The sequence below is a fragment of the Protopterus annectens genome, chromosome 6.part0 (genome assembly GCF_019279795.1).
Source record: "Protopterus annectens isolate FY-2018-M chromosome 6.part0, PAN1.0, whole genome shotgun sequence".
NCBI lineage: Eukaryota > Metazoa > Chordata > Ceratodontiformes > Protopteridae > Protopterus > Protopterus annectens.
Genome location: NC_056737.1, coordinates 485,715,695 through 485,737,911, shown reverse-complemented (window position 1 = coordinate 485,737,911; position 22,217 = coordinate 485,715,695). Strand labels below are relative to the sequence as shown.

Genomic DNA, 22,217 nt, shown 5'->3' with positions numbered 1-22,217 from the left:
CTCGTGTGCACTAGCCTTTTAGAGCTTTGTAAGTGTATTTTGTTTGTGCTTTTGCTACTTCTCTACTTAAAAAAAAACAAAAAACCCTATCTTCTACAAAAATCCTATCTGCCTCCTCGTTTCCCGCCTTTCCTTAAACCAGTACAGTCCAGATCCCAGATTTGCTGACTTCTGGACTGTGTTTTTTTGTTGGGAGTGGACCAGACCTTGCAGGGATCGAGGATAGTCTTGCAGCCTGTCAGTGGCAGTGGTAAGCTCTAAACAACCTATCTATCACTAGGGGAGTGGTTTCCAGCTCTAGTTTGTTGTGCTATTGGCCATTTTGGGCAGCTTCTATCCCTTTCAACTTCCTGCTTTAAAACCCGGGTTTTCACAGTGCGGCTCAGCTAGGGTTAATATATTCCTGGTGCCAGAACATCTGCTCTTCAAAGTTTCCCTTAGGACTTGCTGTTTTTTCAGCAGTAGCACTAAAATCTGAACCTCTGTGACTAGCACTTGCTCTAGTACAGCTAGAAAGCACTAAAAAAGCCATAAATTAATACAAGCACTAAAATTCAACCGTAAGCACTAAAGAACCTAACTTGCAAGAACCTTGTCAAAGTAAGGAAAAAAACAGCTCTTGTACTAAAAAAGCACCAACCAGGCATGTCCAAGGGTCAGCTTCCAGTGATTTCTCCTATCCACCTAGTGAATCTGGGCATACTGGGGCAATGTAGCAATTGCCTCATGTACACAGACAACCCTCTCCTCCTGCCACCAAATACTACAACTTGCGAGAGATGCAATTACATAGCTAAACTGGAAGCAAAGCTCTCTCCTGCCAAGACTGTGCTAAACAGTCAAGAGGAGAAGGTAAACATCTGCACTACACCTCAAGCAACACATAGACCCACTGAACCCACACCACCAACACCCACACATAACACGTAACACGAAACCCACATATGTGGAGCCCCTTAACATTAACCTACCCAAGAAACGAGGACCTCCAAAGCTGATATGCAAACAAACACCAATTACCACCAAAATGACACATTGCTCACAACACCAGTGTGCCACCCAGAAACAGCCCCTAAGGCAAAACAATGTACCAAACACTTTAGTCATTGGAGACTCTATAGTCAGGCACACTGATGTCCCACTTACCAGGCTGAACAAGGAGAAAGTTACAGTCAGCTGCCTGTCAGATGCCAGGATCCACCACATAACCCATGCACTCAAGTCACACCACAAGTACAAATATGACTCTGTCATTGTCCATGTCGGTGTGAATGACCTGAGATGTACCTCCCTGGACCACATGAAAAGAGACATGGAGGAGCTCTCTGATCTTGTAGCCAGGCAGGTATGACCCTAGCCCTCAGTAGCATCCTGCCATCACCCAGAATGATACTACAGTACAAGGACAAAATGATTGACTTCAACACTTGGCTAAGCTTCTGGTGTCATTCTAAGGGGATCCAGTATCTGTCTGCCTGGGATTACATGATCGACAGACCACGATGCTTTGCCAGAGATGGCCTGCACCTGTCGAACTTGGGATTCCAAATACTGGCTAAGGCTCTTGCCACTCCTATAGTACCTTTTCTAAGCAAGGTTCAAAAGACAAATCCGCCACCATAACAGGTACATGCAAGCAAAATCTGAGGGTAATGCTACTCAATGTTAAAAGTTTAAACCTCAAAATGCACTCACTCGAGGCACTTCTAAAAATGGAGAACATCGACATCTGTGCAGTGACTGAGACCTGGTTCAAGGCTCCAGAGAGCACCCCTGCATTACTGGGCTATAACTCATACCACACCTTTCGGCCACCAAACCTAGACTGAAACACAAAAGGTAGAGGTGTGTCCATATTCATCAAAGATACCCACACCTCCAGGCTAGTTGCTCAGCATAATGCGTCCGGGATTATCCAAGTGCAGCTAACTCTGGGCAAGACCACAATACAAATTGTAACTTGCTACAGATCCCCCACCATGCCCCAGAAGTCCCACTCCACACAAGATCCTATCTAGATCTCGCCAAGGCTTTTGACACAATCCCCCACTCTGGAATTATAAATAAACTCACAAAACTAGGTATAAATCCTGATGTCACAAGATGGGTTGCCAACTGGCTCACTGACAGATCCCACACTGTGAAAGTAGCAGACTCCAAATCCGACTTCAGACCAGTGACAAGTGGAGTATCTCAGGGTTCAGTCCTGGGTCCTCTCCTGTTTCGCATCTACTTTTCTGAAGTACAGGCTAGCACAGATGGCACATGTGGACGTCCTATAGAAGGGCCTCATGGAGACAGATGCCTGGTGTCAGTGCAATGGCCTCAAGCTCAATGCCAAAAAGTGCATTGTCATCCCCTTTGGTAAAAACTCTGTACCCATGAGCTGCCACATAGGTGATAGTCTACTTAACACCCAAAGTGTGATAAGATACCTTAGGACACAGGTGGACAGCAGCCTCTCCTTTGATAAACACATTGCCACAGTAATCAGGAAATCCTTCTACGTGGCACACCTCATTACAAAAGGCTTCTCATCCAGGAAAAAAGTGGTCATTGTTCCCCTCTACTCGTCACTCATCAGACCCATTATAGAGTACAACGCCCCTTTTGGTATGTACCTCACAAGACATCTACAACAACTGGAAAGGCCAAAGAAATAGCTAACAAAGAGGATTATTGGCCTCAAACAAATGTCCTACGCAGACCATCCCAAAAACTCCAGCTTTACTCGGTTGCATATCGCCTACTCAGAGGCAATCTCTGCCTAACATACAAAGCTATGTCAAACCCTGAGCTGTTGGACATGCTCCACCTAAAATAATCCCAATCCCTCCGAACTACACGCTCCAGGGAACTAAACCTTCTCACCACAATAAACAGGACATGCTGGAGGGACAGCTGTTGAGTCATCTCTGGAAGGTGCACACATGCCTAGAAGGTTTAACAAGTTAAATGGATGGGTAGACACAAATCAAAATTTTTAGTAGTGTTATTATGTATGACCCTGCTCAATTTGCAAGGTGAGCACTACTGATGCTCAAAAAGGGTGGCAAGAACTTTTAAATGTATCGCCTTAAAGGTATATATGGCTAGACTTCTTATGGTTCCTGTGATTACTTACCAGGTATTGTTCGTTTGTTTCTAAAGAAATAAATACCTGAAAGTGTTAGGCAGAAGTCAAGAGAAATGGTGGGTAAAATATGAAAAAAGAAAGTGCAGAGTATCATAAGTCACTGTCTATTTATAGAAGTACTGAGAGGCATGAAGCTATAAACCAAATCAAACCTCTTTGACCTGTACCAGCATCTGAAATTACTGGAAAATTAGCAGTGTATCATTAAAACTAATTGAAAAAATGTACGATTCATATTTAAGGTACACATTTCTTACAGAATACTCGATCATTATGAAGGGTGGGAAGTTGACATAATGGTTAAGGTGTTTACCTTACAGACACAAGGTACAGAGCTTGATTCTCACATGGGATAATTGGCTAGGCTTAAAATGGCCCACAACGGCTGTTAGCTTAGTACTAATCTATGAATCTATAAGTGTACTGGAGTTGTACACAGACATTTATCACTTGCCCCAAAGTGAGCTCAACCAATCAACATGAAAAGAGATCAACAATTAAGTTGCAATTTTACAAAACATTGTGGATGCCCTTGTCTCCTGGAAGATGTCAACCAACTGATAAGACAACAACGATAAGCATGACCCTAATGATTCTATACCACTCCTTTCAGTGGTGTTTTACAGTTACTGGTATCAGACTTTTCTTATTACTGCCTCTTACCTCAAAAACCCAAATAATGAGCACAGTTAGCCCTATGGACTGCATGGTGTTGATGTAGTAGTCCAGCAAGACCTGCTTGCAGCCTTTTTTCCAGATATTTAGCTCCTCTGTTATGTAGTCATAGTTATAATGTGCGGAGTTATTTGTGATCTGGTACTGAATGCAGGGTCTTGGGGAGCTGGGATTGCAGCAGCTGAAGGGGACTCCATCCATAAGGTATTTACCATCAATATTACTCTTCAAACGACTAAAATAAAAGAAAATAAGAAAGTTAGAACATTAACCACTTGAGGGTATGTAAGCATTAAATTATTCACTGTAAAGATTGACTTCCCCACTGCAGATGACAGATAAATGAACAAAATGACAGACAAACAAATACACTTGTAGACTTGACAGAAAATGAAATGGAATAGATACCTACATAGATAATACTTCTCTGGCAGCATACTGTTTTATATCTGAAGTCTGTATGTACAGAAATTAACTAAACTGCAGACAAGGGAGGTACATGTCAGAGATTACTTAAAACACAAGCTCATTGGGGAAAATATATATATTTAGTATTTTTTGGCTGTGTTGATGAGGCATCGGAGGTAGCATATTTACAGACAGGGAGTGTATAGCAAAGTCCCCCCCATCAGAGGGTGCAGTCCCCTGTATAAAAAAAAAAAAAATCACTACTTATTTTACCTTATTGCACCATGTTGAGCTACTTAGTGGTGGTAATATTACAATATACTGTGCGTGGCACATTTCTTTAGAGGTCAGAGCAGACTAACTAATACATAGATTTGCATTTTGAAAGTAGTCATTTAAACTGACTGAGTTTTGAATTTAGTTGATGTCTGGATCCATGTTTTCTTTTTCAACTTTTCTATACAATTTCATGAAGTAACTTAATAATTAAAAAATGCAGCATAAGTTTATTCATTTATTTGTTAACCAAGTTCATTGTCTGAGAGTTGACTAAGATATACAATTTATTCTCTTTTATTTAACTCTACATTACACGGCCAGTCCATGGCTTGGTCTAATATACATTTATAGTTATTTTCTGGAAAACTTATATTGGAAAAACAGCACTTCTAACTGCTATTTAAACTTACTAGTAAAAAAGGGCAGTGAATAAATGGCAAATAAAATTACAAAGATGGTTTCAATTGTTTGCAACTTTGGCATGTCTGGGATTGTATGGCAGAAATATTTATGTGGCATGTGAATTAAAGTAATGCAGTCACATTATCCTTCTTGCCATTGTGCTGTGCTCAGTCTTTTTGAAGTTAAACATTATTTTTTATAGTTTTAATGTAAGATTAGTAAGTTCATGAAATGGCTTCTTGAAGTAAATAATTTAGAGCAATTTATGCTGATTCCAAACAGTTATAATTTTTTTCTGCACTTTTTTCATAGGTTCATAGATAAGTAGAAGGTTAGCTGCCCTTGCAGGCCATTTTACGCCTATTCAGTTTCCGTTTTTGTGATCAAAATAACCTTTCACATTTGGTTCTTGATTGGTCTTACCCATCCTATGGTCGAAAACTATATATCTCTCCTAATGATAATAAATTGGATCATACCATAGATAATTTGAAGGGACCCATACATGGGACAAAGCATTTAGTAGCTGCCATTGTCCATTAGTACTACAGGGAACAGTCCTGGGGTAAATATTTTGTTTCCCATCCACAGATCTATGTTCCACTTGAATATGGATAGGGATGAATGTTGTTTTATGTGAATGGGTTGTCTGTTCTTCAACAGTGCTATCTTCTGCAAGATATACCCATCCCTCCAAACCATTCTGTTGATGTTGCAGAAGAGGTTTAGAGCCCTAGACCAGGTACTTCTGATGCCATTTGATTTGCTGACGTGCAGCAAATCTATCTGTAATAGGTCGGAGGATGCCTTGCATCCCAGACACAGATCATCTCTTAGCAGTTTGCAGGGTACAGAGCTTTGAGCAGGGGCGGCTCATGCTATAGGACTGCAGGACTGCAGCCCTCCCACCTAGAAAACAAAAAGAATACCCACCTAGGAAAAAAAAAAGGAAAGTAAAAAAAAACAGTTAACTATGAATCCCAAAAGTCCACGCATGTGCACACGCACTGGTTGGAATCCAGAAGAACTCCAGACAGCTTTGTCAAGCAGTCCAGATAAGGGAAAAGGCATCTCTGCCCCGCAAATACCCAGAAGTCTGTGTGGTGATGACTACACAGAACAGAAGAGCTCTGGACTGCTCCTTCTGCAGGCTAGACCAATCAGGAGAGCTTTGCACAGCTGGAACCAATCGGGAGAGAGGTGAGGTTTTTCTCACAACGACTGGAGGATTTACCGTTAGCTTGCACGGGTGAGGAGCTCTCTCTTGGAGGATGGATGCAGGATTGGATTTCTTTTTCCCGCTGTCACTCACAGGGCTGGATTGGATTTATTTTCCTGATGTCGGATGGTCCTGCAGCCATTCTAGGTGAGGAGTGTGTGTTTTCCTGATGTCGGATGGTCTCGCAGCTGTTCTAGGTGAGGAGTGTGTGTTTTCCTGATGTCAGATGGTCTCACAGGCGTTCTAGGTGAGGAGTGTGTGTGTGTGTGTGTGTGTGTGTGTGTGTGTGTGTGTGTGTGTGTGTGTGTGAGAGAGAGAGATAAGTCAAACAATAGCAAGCTGGCAGGAAAAAATAATGCTGTAGGCAATGAAAATCACTGTTTGTTTTAAATCACCGAAACACCCAAGAGGAACTTGTGCTGAAGCTGACTTTTTTATCTAAGAAAACCCAGAGACGTAGTATAAAAGACCTGACAGAAGAAGGAGAGAAGTACTATTTTGAGTCCGGTGAGATGCTGCAACTATAATGTGATGGATTCCTAAAGTATTCTTATGACTAGCATGAGTTCAGTTCCTCCGAATCTGTTCCCACTTTCATTTGATTTTACTTTGCAGGCCTTTCACTGGGAGTGAATGGGAATTTATATTCTTAAGAAAACAAATCCTAACCCTGACTGCTGCTTTCAGAGTAAATGAGTATTGCTGACAACTCATTCTTTTCATGTGGCACTTATCCCTGCTACTGCATATCAGCAGCCTAAAGACGACCAAATTTAAAGATTTTCACAAGCTAGTCAACAGAAGGTAGTGATGTAACTATAGATGGCAATGCAATGCACTGTGAGGCATCTCACAAGAGCATCTTCTTTCAGCAGTGTGTCCACATGCTACTTCCATGCTTCTTTTCTTATTATTGTTTCTCTGTAAATCTGATAAAAAAGCAATTCAGTTTCTTCCAGCCATTTTTAAACATTTGTTGTTCTCTCGAGGTTCTCAAGGACCTCATTGTTAACTACTTGTACTTACTTACACATTTCTGCTATTCTGACATCTTTCCCTATTGTCCATATCAACTATTGCTGCAGATTAAGAAGATTGTCAGCTTATATTGCCTGCCACTTTCTGGTACTAGGACATATGTTTCACTTACTCCTTCCCTGACGTGTTCAAAGCTTAGTACAGCATAAATGCACAAAGCTAAACTTTGTAACGTTTGTCAGGTTGTTCCTATGGCACTATATTACCTTAAACAGCAATGAATCCTGTCACATAGTTAAACAGGGTCTTAGCAGACAGGCAAAGATCAGTGTACATTGTCTTAGCAGCAAAATATTTAGTCAGTAAGTAAATTAGTTACTGTCTTACTTATTTAAGTATTTATTTTATTGAGTTTGCTAGCTGATGAACTTCATCAGGGCAGAATTCATTGTAAATTGTGCCACAAGAAAGGTTCAGAAAAGCATTTAGAATTAAATTAATTTGTTTTGGAAAACATAAAGGAGATAATAAAAAAAAGAAAAGTATTTACATACAATGACAGACTAGAAGACAAGCAAATACACACAATCAGTAAAAACAGGTCCTACTAAAAAAGTAAAATTCTTCTATGGCAGCTGTGTTTGTATTGTATCATATTATCTTTATAAAATATATTGAAAAACTGTGCTCACTGTCACAGAAATCCGCATTCACATCAATTAAAGGCTTAAATTCCAAGTCTTATGCCTTATAGGTTCAAAGGTTCATAGGATGGTACTAGGCTATCAGCCCTAGGGCCTATGCAAGCCTAACTATAACAATTCCCTGGATATTTCTTCCCACAATATTTACTTCCCTGGACCCCTGTCTAGCAGGGCGACTGACATGATCTTCAGGGTGAATTTCCTATCTCCCATCCAATCATCAAGGTTCCTTTTGAAGAGGGCTAATGAGGCGCTCTGCTTGATATGTATGGGCAGTCTATTCCAGAGTATGGGGAGTCTCTGGGTCAGGAACCTATCCCTCCGGCATGTTTTGTTCATTGTGATGACAAGGTTTAGATCCCTGGAACATGTGGCTCTGAGAGATTGGGATTTCTTTAAGTGGAGCATGTCCAACAGCTTAGGGTTTGAGATGGCCTTGTATGTTAAGCAGAGATCGCCTCTGAGTAGACAATATGCCACAGAGTACAGCTGGAGTTTTTTTTAGACGATCAGCATATGGCATCTGCTTCTTTAGGCCTGTGATTCTTTTAGTGAGGTATTTCTGTGGCCTTTCCAGCTGTTGCAGATGTCTTGTGAGGTACATACCAAACAGGGCATTATACTCTATAATGGGTCTAATGAGGGATGAGTACATTGTACATTGTGAGATGAGAAGAAGGGGAAAGAGAAATTAAGAGCAAGGGATAAACTACAGCAGCAAATGCTGGTGGTCAGGTACATGACTATACGTGGTAATTAGGAATAGTGTGAATATGAGATAAGCAGGTTATAAGCAGATATGTAGGTATGTATGCATGCTTATAATAAGAGAAGATAAAACAAAAGCAAATAAACAGTATCAAAAAAGGAAAATAAAAAAGACTGAAATAAAAGGAATAAGGAAAAAAGTGGTAGAGGAAGATGAGGACAGGTATGTAGAGATGGAAAAAATAATGGAATAAAAGGCGAGATTGCGGGATGAAAAAAATAGAAGAGGGAACACAAAGTTAGCCAAAACTCAAAAAGAAGGGAGACAAAGTGTCAAGGATAATTCCTCTTTTTGTCATGCATGCATGTTTGTACATACTTGTGTGCTTTAAAATATGCATGCTAAACTCTTGCTTTGTTATTAGATGTAAGCTAGCAGCTGTAGACGACAGCATGCTGTGTTAATAGAATTAGCATTAGCAAAATGTGTCAGTTAGAAAAAGAGAAGATACTAATTTCTACAAAGAGCTGGTAATTTATTTGGATATGGAGTTTACAGTTTTCAGGAACCCAACTTCATTATGACCTACTTAAAATATAAGTTGTCAATCACAGAGAAAAAAGAAAAAGATAAAAATGCACAGTTGAAGACATTTGAAGAAAACTTAAAGAAGCTTAATGTGTACATCCCCCAAAAAAGTAAAAAGGAGAACATAAAAGATACATTTCATTACCTCAGATGTATCGGTAGTCCAAAAATATGAACAATTTTTTACAAAAATATGCAAAAACAAGGGTTATTGTTTAAAACTACACATTACATAATGAGATTAGTGACAGTGTAAGAAAAAGTATATTTTTATTTAAAAAAAAGAAGTCTGTCACTTTGCAGGCTTTACCCGTAAACTAAACAGAATCCCAATCTATCATGTGTGCTCCATAACCTGTGCAATAATTCTTTAAGCAATTTATCTTGAGCTTGTTTCTTGTTTGCTGTTCATTTTTTACTTTGATCACGTTTTCCCCATACAACAAGTAGATGGTTGTTGTCAGGCAGCAGGTCTTTTTTGGATAAGAAACATTTTTACGAGTGGGGGCATCACAGAGATTATTACTTTCAGCATGTTACTTGGTACTTTAATAAAGCTGAATATAAATTATAATTAGAACTGCAGTGCAAGGAGAAGTGGTTTGAGTTGAGTGCTGCTTGTTTTTTTTGTACTTGATTTTGACTGGCATTGCAGTAATGTATTTAAAAAGTAATTTATTTTTTTCTTCTACAGTTCGTTTTGTCTTGAGTGGACTTTCATAATGATGGTTTGGCACCCAGAGCAGCGTATTTAATTAAAGTCCCAGTTTTTTGTGGTTTTGAGCATAGCTCTGCCCCGTTCTAGTTGGTCACACCCCTTCCCATTGGTCCCACCCATTCAGCTGTCTCCTGCAGCCCTCCTTTGATTTGAAGTCACCAGCCACCACTGGCTTTGAGTCGGTCCATGTAGGACATGTTGTTTAGGCCTTGTATCCATTTAGTAAGGTATGTCTGTGGGTGTTCTAGTTATTGCAGTTGTCTGGACAGATACATACCAAAGGGGTATTATATTCAAAGACTGGCTTAATGAGGGCTGAGTAAAGGGGGACAATGACATCTCTATAACTACATAGATTCCTATCAGATGATCAAATTTTCAGAAACTCAAAATTCATATGGTTAGGACCATATGATCGTGTTTTCGAAAACTCAATTATCAAAAAATAAATAAAAACAAAAATCTTCCTTTTTTTACAATTTTGCAGGGGCATAAGCCCCCCTGCACCCTCCACACCCCCTGCATATTATATATACCAACTCTGATGTCGCACTACAATGAGAAAAGGGTAAATATCCCAATCCGCACTGTACCACGATCACTGTAGTGTGATTTCAGAGTTGGTATATGTAATTTTCAGGGGGTGTGGTGGGTGCAGCGGGGCTTGTACTCCTGCAAAAATGTAAAAAAGGAAGTTTTTTATTTTCATCTTCAAGTTTTCGGAAACTCGATCATATGGTTTCAACCATATGAATTTCGAGTTTCTGAAAATTCAAGTATCCACCTAGACACAATCTTTGTTTATAAGCTGTGCAATATGGAAGGACTTTCTTACAATACCAGACACATGTTGGTCAACAGTTAGGTCACTGTCCAAACAAGATCCCAAATCCTGAACAACTGAGACAACTCTTAAGGGTGTATCTTCAATGTGGCAGTTCCCCAGGAAAGATGACTTCCCAAAGGATACAATAATACATTTGTGATATTTAGTTTCAGTCCATGATTTTGACACCATTTATTTATTTGAGACAAACCTTCTGCAGGATGGCTAAGTCATTTGGGGATCATTGACTGTTCCTAGCTTGCAGTCATCTGCTGAGTTTCAGTCAGTGTTTTTTCTTCTAACACAGAATGTACTATGGTCAGAGCCATTACATTTTTGGATTTAAACTGTACTTGCCTGTACCTCTGTGTGGGGTAGTTTCATTTACCAAATTGTTTTACATGGTAGTGTATCATTAAATATTAAAAGGTGGACACAGTTATTTGGGATAAGCAGATGTAGAAAAAAATCTTTCAAGTCTAAGAGAGAGTTACTGATCATTCATCTACTAGACAGGTTTTCTGACTTGGTTCTTTTGAGATATTTTTGTCATTTACTGAATAAAATAATGGTGGCATGTTATAACTGCCTTAGCTGTTGGCACATGGACGTAGAGCCATAATTAGAAGGATATGTTTTTAGCAAGCAGTGCTAAACATTAATTCCCCCCATACAGTGCTTTATAAACAATCAAGTCTTTAGTTTAAAAAAAGATACAATTTTCTAAATAGCATTTCCAGCTGCCTTTTCCTGACTGAGATCAGTTTTAGATAACACAGGATACTGCAACAGAATTGTTTTAATCTAAGGAGGGAAATTACCTAATCTACTGATCTATTTGCCAAATTAAACCAGTGGGTATTTTTTTCTACAACCAAAGTGAAATCCAAGATAACATAGATAACATAGGTTCATAGGTGTTTACTAGGCTAATGGCCCTGCAACCTAAATAAGACTTAGCCCAAAAAGATTCTCTGGCATCATGCCACCCGAAGCTAGTTCCCAGTATCCCTGTCAAGCAAGGCCACTGAAGTGATCCCTGGGGTGAACTTCCTATTGCCCATCCACTCGTCAAGATTTCTCTTAAAGAGGGCCAGCGAAGTACTCTGCTTGATGTGAATGGGAAGTTTGTTCTAGAGTATGAGAAGTCTCTGGGTTAGGAACCTGTCCCTCCAGCATGTACTGTTTATTGTGGTAATGAGATTTAGGTCCCTGGAGCATGTGGCGTAGAGGGATTGGAATTTCTTTAAGTGTAGCATATCTAACAGCTCTGGGTCAGACATGGCTTTGTAGGCCAAGCAGAGATCGCTTCTAAGTAGGTGATATGAGACAGAGTATAGCTGGATTTTTTTGAGTCTGTCCGAATAGGGCATTTTTCTAAGGCCTAAGATCCTCTTAGTGAGGTATTTTTGTGACCTTTCCAGTTGTTGTAGGTGTCTAATGAGGTACATACCAAATGGGGCATTGCATTCTATAATAGGTCTAATGAGGGACAAGTAGAGCGGGATTATGACCTCTTTCTTCCTGGATGAGAAATCTTTTGTAATGAGATGTGCCACATAGAAGGACTTTCTGACTACAGTGGCAGTGCGGTTATCAAATGAGAGGTTGCTGTCAACCTGTGTCCCCAGGTGTCTTATCACACCTTCATTACTTAGTGGACTACCACCTATGTAGTAGTTCATGGGCACCAAATTTTTTCACAAAGGGAATGACAATGCACTTTTTGGCATTGAGCTTGAGGCCATGGTTCTGGCACCAGTCACTGGTCTCAGCGAGGCCCTTCTGTAGAATGTCCACATCAGTTGGAGAATGAATAATAGCTCCCAGTTTGCAATCATCTGTGAACTTGGTCAGCCAGAGTCCCTTTGTGTTGGCTTGAACTTCAGAGAAGTAGATGCCAAACAGGAGAGGACCCAGGACTGATCCTTGTGGGACACCACTTGTAACTGGTCGGTAGTCAGATTTAGAGTCCGCTACTTTCACAGTGTGGGTTCTATCAGTGAGCCAGTTGGCAACCCATCTTATGACATAGGGGTTTATGCCTAGTTTATAGGTTCATAGGTAGGTACTAGGCTGTCGACCCTGGGGCCTATAAAAGCCTAGCCAAAAAGGTACCCTGGTTTTTGCCACCCAGGAAAATTATTCTCCTGTGCCCCTGTCGAGCAGAGTCACAGAGGTGATCTCTGGGGTGAATTTCCTATTTCCCATCCAATCATCAAGATTTTTCTTGAAGAGTGCTAATGAGGAGCTTTGTTTGATATAGATACGTAGTTTGTTCCAGAGTATGGGAAGTCTCTGGGACAAGAATCTATCCCTCAAGCATGTTCTGTTTATTGTGGTGAAAAGGTTTAGGTCCTAGAGTGTGTAGCTCATAGGAATTGGGATTTCTTTAAGTGGAGCATGTCCAACAGCTTTGGGTTTGATATAGCTTTGTATGCTAGGCAGAGATCTCCTCTGAGTAGGCAATATGCGATGGAGTAAAGCTGGAGTTTTTTGAGATGGTCTGCGTAGGGCATCTGTTTGAGGCCGGTAAGCCTCTTTGTGAGGTATTTCTGTAGCCTTTCCAGTTGTTGTAGATGTCTTGTGAGGTACATACCAAAAGGGGCACTATACTCTATAATGGGTCTAATGAGTGATGAGTAGAGGGGAACAGTGACATCTTTTTTTCTGGATGAGAAACCTTTTGTGATGAGGTGTGCCACATAGAAGGATTTCCTAACTACTGTGGCGATCTGATTATCAAAGGAGAGACTACTGTCCACCTGTGTCCCAAGGTCTCTTATCACACTTTCAGTTTTAAGTAGACTACCACCTATGTGGCAGCTCATGGGTATAGAGTTTTTACCAAAGGGGATGACAATGCACTTTTTGGCATTGAGCTTGAGGCCATGGTTTTGACACCAGGCATCTGTCTCAGTGAGGCCCTTTTGTAGGATGTCCACATCATTAGGAGTTTCAATTATGGCTCCTAATTTGCAGTCATCTGTGAACTTCGTTAGCCAAAGACCTTCTGTGTTATCCTGTACTTCAGAAAAGTAGATACCAAACAGGAGAAGACCCAGGACTGAACCATATGGTACTCCACTTGTCACTGGTCTGAAGTTGGATTTGGAGTCTGCTACTTTCACAGTGTGGGTTCTATCAGTGAGCGAATTGGCAACCCATCTTGTGACATAGGGATTTATACCTAGTTTAGTGAGTTTATCTATAATTCCAGAGTGGGGGATGGTGTCAAAAGCCTTGGCGAGATCTAGATAGGCTATGTGAACCACCTTACCCTCCTCTACAGCTTTGGTGACTGAATCAAGTGAGTCTTTCTATGATTCCTGAGTGAGGGATGGTGTCGAAGGTCTTGGCAAGATCTAGGTAGGCTGTGTGAACTACTTTTCCCTCATCCACAGCTCTGGTGACAGACTCGAAGAAGTCTACCAGGTTGAGCAGGAATTATCTACCTTTCACAAACCCAAACTGCATGGGGTTCAGAATTTAGAGATTCTCAATGTCTCTATTTATAAGTTCCATGATGATGTGCTCCATAGTCTTACATATCAGACTCATCAGGCTAATGAGGCGGTAGTTCCCAGGGTCTATAGTTGCTCCCTCTTTGTGGAGTGGGATGACCGTAGCAGTGCACCATTCGGTAGGAACAAAGCCTGAAATGAGGCTGCGAATGAACAGGGTACTCATGTTTGGTGCCAGTTCACTTTGTAATTCATGTAGAACACAGCAAGGGATATTATCACATCCCATGGAAGCTGTATTCTTGGCTTTGGACAGTGTGGTTTTTACCTGTGTAGCTGTGATAATAGGGACTTGGCATTCCTCAGGTATTGTAATAGGCCCTTTAGGGTGAAAGGGGGGTAAAGTTCGCACTGAACCTGTTGACCAGTATGTTGGCAAAATCTGTTGGCTCTGTATATGTATTGCCATTGTGCTATAACTCAGAGCAGATCTGAGTATTGCCATGTAGAGTCTTGACATAACTATAGAATGCCTTGTGGTTGTATTTGGAATCTGCAGCAATTTTGTTTTCATAGCTAGCTTTAGAGGATTTGATGAGTGATCTCAGTTTTTTGCTGAGGCTACCAAGGGAGTTTTTCTAGTCTTGGAACTTCACTCTTTTCTGCAACAGTTTTTTTTCTTCTGTTGTAGAGTTTATTTATGGTAGGGGACCACCAGATTGGCTTCCTTTTTTTTGGAGGATAGCGTCTTGGTTCTGTTTGGTATGGCCCATTCCATGCACTTGTGTATGTGCCCATACAGTGCATTAGTGTATGATTCAGCAGTCATGCACCTATTTTCCATTTGCATGGGCATTGTGAAGTTAGCCGCCTCTGTTTTTAGAAGCCCAAAATTGGCTTTGGAGAAGTTTTTTTATGGTGGATTCCTTTGGGGGGGTGAGGGTGGGATGTGGATATCCATGGTGATTAGCTTATGGTCAGATATGACCAGGGAGGAGTTGATTGCTGGTGTAGAGCAATGGTCACCCATATTAGTAATGACCAGGTCAAGGATGGTGGGGGTAAGAATGAGTTGGCCCAGGGCATTGGAATTAATGAATTCCAGAAAACGTTGAGCAAGTGTGTTGGCATATAAGTAATTTTAAAATCCAAATATCTGGTGCAGTGCGAATAGCAGAAGACCAGGAACCAAATGGAAAATGCACCAAACAAGCCTGTATACAAACTCCATTTATTGCAGTAAAAACACACCAAGATCAAGCGCTTTCGTCTTTCACATAGAGGACTTCATCAGAATAAAGCACACAGATTCAAGAACCATTTTTATACCAGTACATGTTACATAATAGATAAAATTGAGCCAGCGGTATTGTCAAAAAAAGTCACATGTGAAATGGTCACATGAGCAATATTAAATACACAGGATGTTAATATTCAAGCCAACATAGCTTTTTACAAATAAAACACTGTTATATATTAAATACCTTCAGCATGTATTTAAAAATGCAGGCACAGTAATCCATGTAAAAATGTTAAAATACTTAAAGTTTCACGGATTTTTCTTTCAGGGCTAGAAGTATTGTCAAGGAATCATTTATACCTGGTGGAAAATTAGCTGCTATTCTGAGTTGCCAAACCAGCTCTTTTTTACTTAATAAATTCTTCCAGTCCCTCCCCCCCTCAAATCTATGTCCACAGTATCCAAAATACCAAATTTAAAACCTTTAAAATTAGAACAAGTGAGGGAATGCCTATATAATGCACTTGTATCCTTCTTGTTTTTAACATCATATATGTGCTCATAGATTCTGCTTTCCAACACCCTCTCCGTTTTCCCAACATAGAATCTGTTGCACGTATCACATAGAGCAAGGTACACCACTCTGGTGATAAAACAATTTCCTTTCTTGAATATAACCTAAGATGCCATCTTATTAGCTAGGTGGGTTTGAGGTGCTTTGAAAATATTAGTACATTGGGAGCACCTCCCACAAGGTGTTGTACCACATGTAAAAACAAGAAGGATATACACTCCCTACTGTGCTCTTGTGCTTACTTTCTTAATAAAGTGATTTTAAAACAGGAAAGAAAAGATCAACTGACTCAGTCAAAATTGCTCTTTGTATTTGGGCTATGTATTGTTAGACAGCCCTCTTCCCTTCATTCTTTACTTCTTTTATTGTCAGCAGTACATTCCTGATGTTATGTTTTCTCTGTCTGCCTTGAATAAACATACACTGGTGACTGTCAGTATCTACAGGGGGAGTAATGTCAGTAGTTACAGGGAGGTGATAAGAACACCAGAATACAGCTCAACAATGTAGTCATGATGAACTATATATATATATATATATATATATATATATGTGTGTGTGTGTGTGTGTGTGTGTGTGTGTGTGTGTATATATATATATATATATATATATATATACACACACACACACACATGTATGCATGTATGTATAAAGGGTTATAGAAAGCTAGAACATTGAGTTTAGGATAACTGATACATATGCATCCATCCATAAGACTGGGTGTGCCAGTTCAGTATTACATCACTCATGACCTTGAACAGCCACGGGGAGAATAGCTTATTGAAAGATTCATAAAGTTCAGACTGAAACTCATCTAGATCTTTTACTTTTCCTGCTGGCTTCTTCCTTTAGTATCATCTCATATGTTATCTCAGATCTATGAGCTGTTCTATAGCATCACTTATAAGCAAGCTGTCATTGAGTTCTGAGCTGTCAAACCTTCTCTTCGAGCAACTCATAACTTGAAAAGTTCAAAGATCTGAGAAGGCCTGTTTGCCCAACTGCATTGGTCTCCTCATCACCAGATGCTTTGTATAACAAATCAGTAAAGCTGAGAAAATGCCTGAAGAATGCTTCAACCAAATACCCAGGGACTGTGTGGTGACATTTCTGAATTAGACATTGAACAAATCATTCTCTTATTTGTAAGGTTAATATTTGCCCTAGCTGCCTCTTCCCTGAAATATTTAGAAATATATGGCTGTAAGGATCTTAAGGCATAAATCTGTTACCTACTCAACATATCTGGAATCGTAACTTGTGTTTAGATAAACAATGTAGCAAGATCAACAACATGCTCTATCTGTTTTCTCTCTAGGCAACTTAACCAGTTTTGCCATTCCCAAGAGATTCATTATTATTATGACATCTATGAGTAATGATCTCCCATTGAGGGGTATGTAAAAATGCGTTGAATATATCCCATATTAGAAAAACCCTCATGGCTACTTACTATATAGATTTCTATGATTTTAGAGAATAAAAGCCTCCTCCTGCAATTTTTTTTTAAATTTCATATGACAGTGTATCTTAGGCCATTAATTTCATTTAATCAAGCAAGAGTGTCAGTCCAAGAAGATTCTCCTGTTTTGTCTTTGCACCTGTAATCTAAGCACTTTAAATATGTTAATATAGTCTCTGAAACAACTTAAAGGAACTGAAAAATACAAACTTGTTTGATTAATGAACCCAATCCCTGAGGAGCTTACGAGAGGGATAAAGTGGACAGAGATTTTTGCCAGTTCACTTATTCTGGGTGGGGGTGGGGGAATGTACAGACAATAATTAGCAGTTACTGTTGGAGACAAATAACACCAGTCCAGAGATATGTGCACATGCAAGGCATACCGTGAATTGAAATGGGGCAGTACATAAAGTATACCAAACAAAAGTAGTCACAGCTATCAGGATGGCACCATACTAGGAAGTCCAGATGTCCTCTTCTCACACCTCTGACTGCTTACACCAAGACTTCACTTGCGGCCACAGCCCAAAGGGATTAGAAAACGTGCCAGGTTGGGTAGAGCAGACAATTGAGGATGGGTTTCAAGACACAGCTGATGGCAAACAGCTGTGGTGGGAGCCAGAAAATCTTGTTTGTTACTAAAATGCTTTACCATTATCTCCTATAACCACAGGAAGAATTCTGCTTGCATGCATTACAACTCTTAGTTTTGTTGTTGATATTGACATATTTATGGACTCTAACTTTCATGAGCTTCATAACACTTTAAACAAATTTCCTGATGGTAAGCAATGCTTTCATCAGTATTTTCATTCCTGTAAGGCACAGACAGACTATTTTCAGAGCATGCTGAGGAAATTAGTTTTCACTCCGACAGGGAATCACCCAAGGTCATTCATGTGTGACCTTAGTTTCACCACATCAGAGAAAATCCATTAATCCAATCAACTATAAGCATTTCCTGAAACTAGCAACTTCCGTCTTCTACCAAGCTAAGCATAGTCAAGTAATTAACGATCCTTGCCCTGTATGTCACAAAGAATAAGCTCAACATCATAGAGTAAAGGTCATGTAATTTATACAGTGCAGAGAAAATCATAGCCGTTCAACAACTCAAAGTAAATGAAATAAATGCAAGTCTGATAATTCTCTTAAGACTGATACTGATTTTGTTCCTGAGATGCCCTGAAGATATTAATGCCTTACATTTTAGGCTATGAATAACAAAGTCTTGCCAGAGTAACATTCTCAAAATATAACATAGTGTCATACTTATTCTCAAACGTTCAATAAAAGTTTTTTAGACAGAATGTTAAAAAGAAATTGAGTCACTCCATGAAGCTGAAGGATAAAACTCTGACTATGTCACAGGTGACCCAAAATCGAATACTTGCTCAAGCACCTGTAGGAGCTGGAAAGGGAGGACAGGAATTAGTAGCCTGTGCCTGCTCACCTATCTTGTGGGAAGAGAGGTGACTTTGGAACTTCACGTGGGTGATGCCTAGAAGGAGCATTAGGTATATACCCTGTGGAGGATGAGTATACTGAGCCCATACTGCCATGTGCAATCACACTATGAGATGAGGGTTACTCTCTGAGGTTAGCTATATCAGAGCTTGGAAGAGCCACCTCAGGGGAGGAGAGCACTTTGTGAGGGGAGTGGGTAGGCCACTCCACAGGACCAGCAAGGCTGGACTGCTCCTAACCACCTGACCATACCTCTAAACCTCTAAGCATAAGAAATCTGGACAGAACCAAAAATAATGGGGGTGGGGAACAAAGACCTAAAAATAGGGACACATTAAATAGTAATTATTGCTTTTATAAACTTAGAAAGATGTTAGAATAACAGGTTTTACATTAACATGCATTTTCTGAAAGTTATGAAGCCTGAATCTTGAATGTATATCATTATTTAGTGACTATGATTCTCCGTGATTTGCCAGAAAACCAAAACATTATTAGAGACGAACCAAACTTATAAGTCAAAAATCTGGGCATTCTGCAAAATTCTGGACAGCTGAGAGGTATGCACCTAACTCTCGATATGAGCTGCTGAGCTCATTGGGGATTCCCTGTCAGGAAAGAATGGTAACTAGGGCTCTTGCCTGCCCAGGGAAAGCCTAGCTCCCACAAAAGTGGAACAAATGGGTCACAATAGGTGTAAGTAGAGCAACCATAAGGTTCGGTCCTGTTGGGGGAGCAAAAAAAAATACTAAAAAGAAATTACACAGTAGTGCCAGTGTTTTGGATCTGAGAGTTGATATAGTTGATGTTAAAAATTGAGATTGTGAAGGGTTAGGAGGGTAGATTACATTTTTTTTTCTTTCACCATGTTCTGTGTGAGATCTAGGAAATCATAAGTAAGCAGAATTCTCTTAAATTAAAAATACATAACATTTTTAAAATGTTCTTCATTAAGTCTGGAGTCATACTGGATGTACCCAAAATGTCTACCACAGAAATAAGGACATTTAGGAAATTCATCCTTGAGTCCAGAACAAACTGCCAAGGTATTCACATCATCATTCCACCACTTTATCTAAGGCCCAGCTGATGATATGGCTGCTTGAGACCAATAAATGTATTTGCATTACAGAGGTACTGCATAAACGTCAATGCTTCGACATGATGTTAGAACTCACATTAGTGAAAATATCATTCTCCTCAGTACAACCACCAAGTTCCTACAGAATGCAAAAAACTTTGGATGTTTGACTGGTGCACACAGCATGCAGCATGTGATGGGATATTTTGAAATTGCACAGAATGGTTTTTAAGTCACTTTGAGTCTGTATCTCTTACTATTTGACTGCATTTCTTCTTTACTTTGTTCAAAAAGTAAGACAACTATCAAATAACTAAATTAATTACATCTACACACTGGATTGGATTAAATAAGTTTAGTGCAAATTCTATGATGTACACATAGGGTCATAAATAAACTACAAAGGGATTTGGACCCCCTCCATATTTTTGTGGTTAAAGAAGGAATTTTGGGACACTGGCAGACAAGATTAAGTGAAGGGAATTTTATTTTCCAACTTAACAAATATGAGGAAGAGTGCTACAGAGCACAGCTCATAACAAAACACTTTGCAGCGAATCTTGTTTAGCCACAATTTTCTAAGTGGCAGCTTCACTAAATCATATAAGAATATTATTATTCTAGTCCAAATAGAAATACTTGAAACCATGTTGCATCAAGTTTGAAAGGAACAGGTTATGAATTTAAAGTATTTGCAATTTATAATAAAATGAAAAGTAACAGCAGGTATTAACACACACAAACATGGGGAATAGTTTCCTAAAATAAGGGTAGACTTCAATTAAAATTTGAGTTTATGACACTTAAATGGGCTAGTCAGAAAGTACTGCTATATAGAGTATCATTCACTAAACTAAGTGTCAGTATTCATTTAGACAGGATATGAGACTTGGATATTTGTGAGAGGGGCACTATAAGATGAGACAAAGAAGCAACCATGTTCAGTCCTGTATTAATAGAATTATTGCACTCGGAGGACTTTTACCTCCCAGGTAAATGAACAGGCTGAATGAATGGGTGGGACTGTGGTTTGATAGTTAATGGGAATCAGGAAGCAAAACAAAAACAAAATACCGCATCATATATTTTAGAGGAATTGCCTTCCTGAACTCTCAAAATAGTTGGAAATCATTTTTATACATCCAAGAAGGGCAGCCTCCCCACTCATCAGACATATAATTAAAAAAAATTACATCTAATGTTCATTTCCTTTGTTAATTGGGTAAGTTAGACTGCTCATAAATTCAAAATTTAACAAAGTGTGTTACATAGATAAAAATGGTCACATCCATTGCACACTGATGAAATCACTATGCTGTTTTAAAAGTGACTTATTTAACATTTCTGTGTAGAAAGTATGAGAAGTTTATATGTTTTATCACTGACTGCCAAGAAAAAGATTTTAGAGAGGGGGATAGGGAAAATAAATTAGAAGTGAAGGAGTTCAAATGGCAAATACAATACAAAGCAACAGAAGAGCCAAGCCTTCATGGTACATTAAATTTTGGATGTATATTTAAAAAGAGATTTTAAAATGTTAGTATGTATAAAATGTAATTAATGTTAATGAGAAAAAATGTTAACTGTTTTTCATTTGAGGCAGTGCAGTGGTGCAGCAGTTAATGTTGTCACCTCACAGTAAGAGGTTGTCTGGTTCGATTCTGGGCTGGGGTGTCTTCTGTGCAGAGTCTGTATGTCCTCCCTGCGTTCGAGTGGGTTTCCTCTGGGTACTCTGGTTTCCTCCCACATTCCAAAGACATGTGTCTGGAACATTTCTGCCTGGGCCTTTGCTGAAAATAGGCTCTGTCCTAGTCGGACATTTCAAGTCAACAAATGTTAAAAAAATAATGTTGTATTTGCAAATAAAATAGGAATGTCTGTGATTTGTTTCAGCAGTCTGATGAAGTCTTGACTTTTCTGTCCGTGAGATGAAAGCACTTACTCTTTATATATATATATATATATATATATATATATATATATATATATATATATATATATATATATATTGTTTTAATAACGTGCTGTTACTGTGTGATTATATGATTGGTTTTCTTAGTGGAGTTTGATGAGGCACTTATTGGGGTTCAGGCGCCTAGGCAGCAAGACATTTCCCTGTGGTACATTTGGCTGGGGACACATGACTGAAGTGACATTCAGCTGGAGAGAAATATGGCTGTTTGCAAATTCCCTGTGGGCAAAGAAAAGCTCACTCTGCCATGCTCACAGCTTTAATAACCAAATTGTGGTGGCAGAAGAAGTAATGTGTGTTGTGCACAGTTTA

The 22,217-nt window shown here is 39.4% G+C and overlaps 1 protein-coding gene across 1 annotated transcript in view; it reads right to left on the bottom strand.

Moving 5' to 3' along the window:
* The window catches only part of LOC122803861 (photoreceptor outer segment membrane glycoprotein 2-like), a 113,245-nt gene that overhangs the window by 18,340 nt on the left and 72,688 nt on the right, over positions 1-22,217 (bottom strand). The window contains exon 2 of the mRNA XM_044073542.1: positions 3,800-4,046. Coding sequence (XP_043929477.1) covers positions 3,800-4,046 — 247 coding nt within the window. The remainder of the gene's footprint in view (positions 1-3,799; positions 4,047-22,217) is intronic.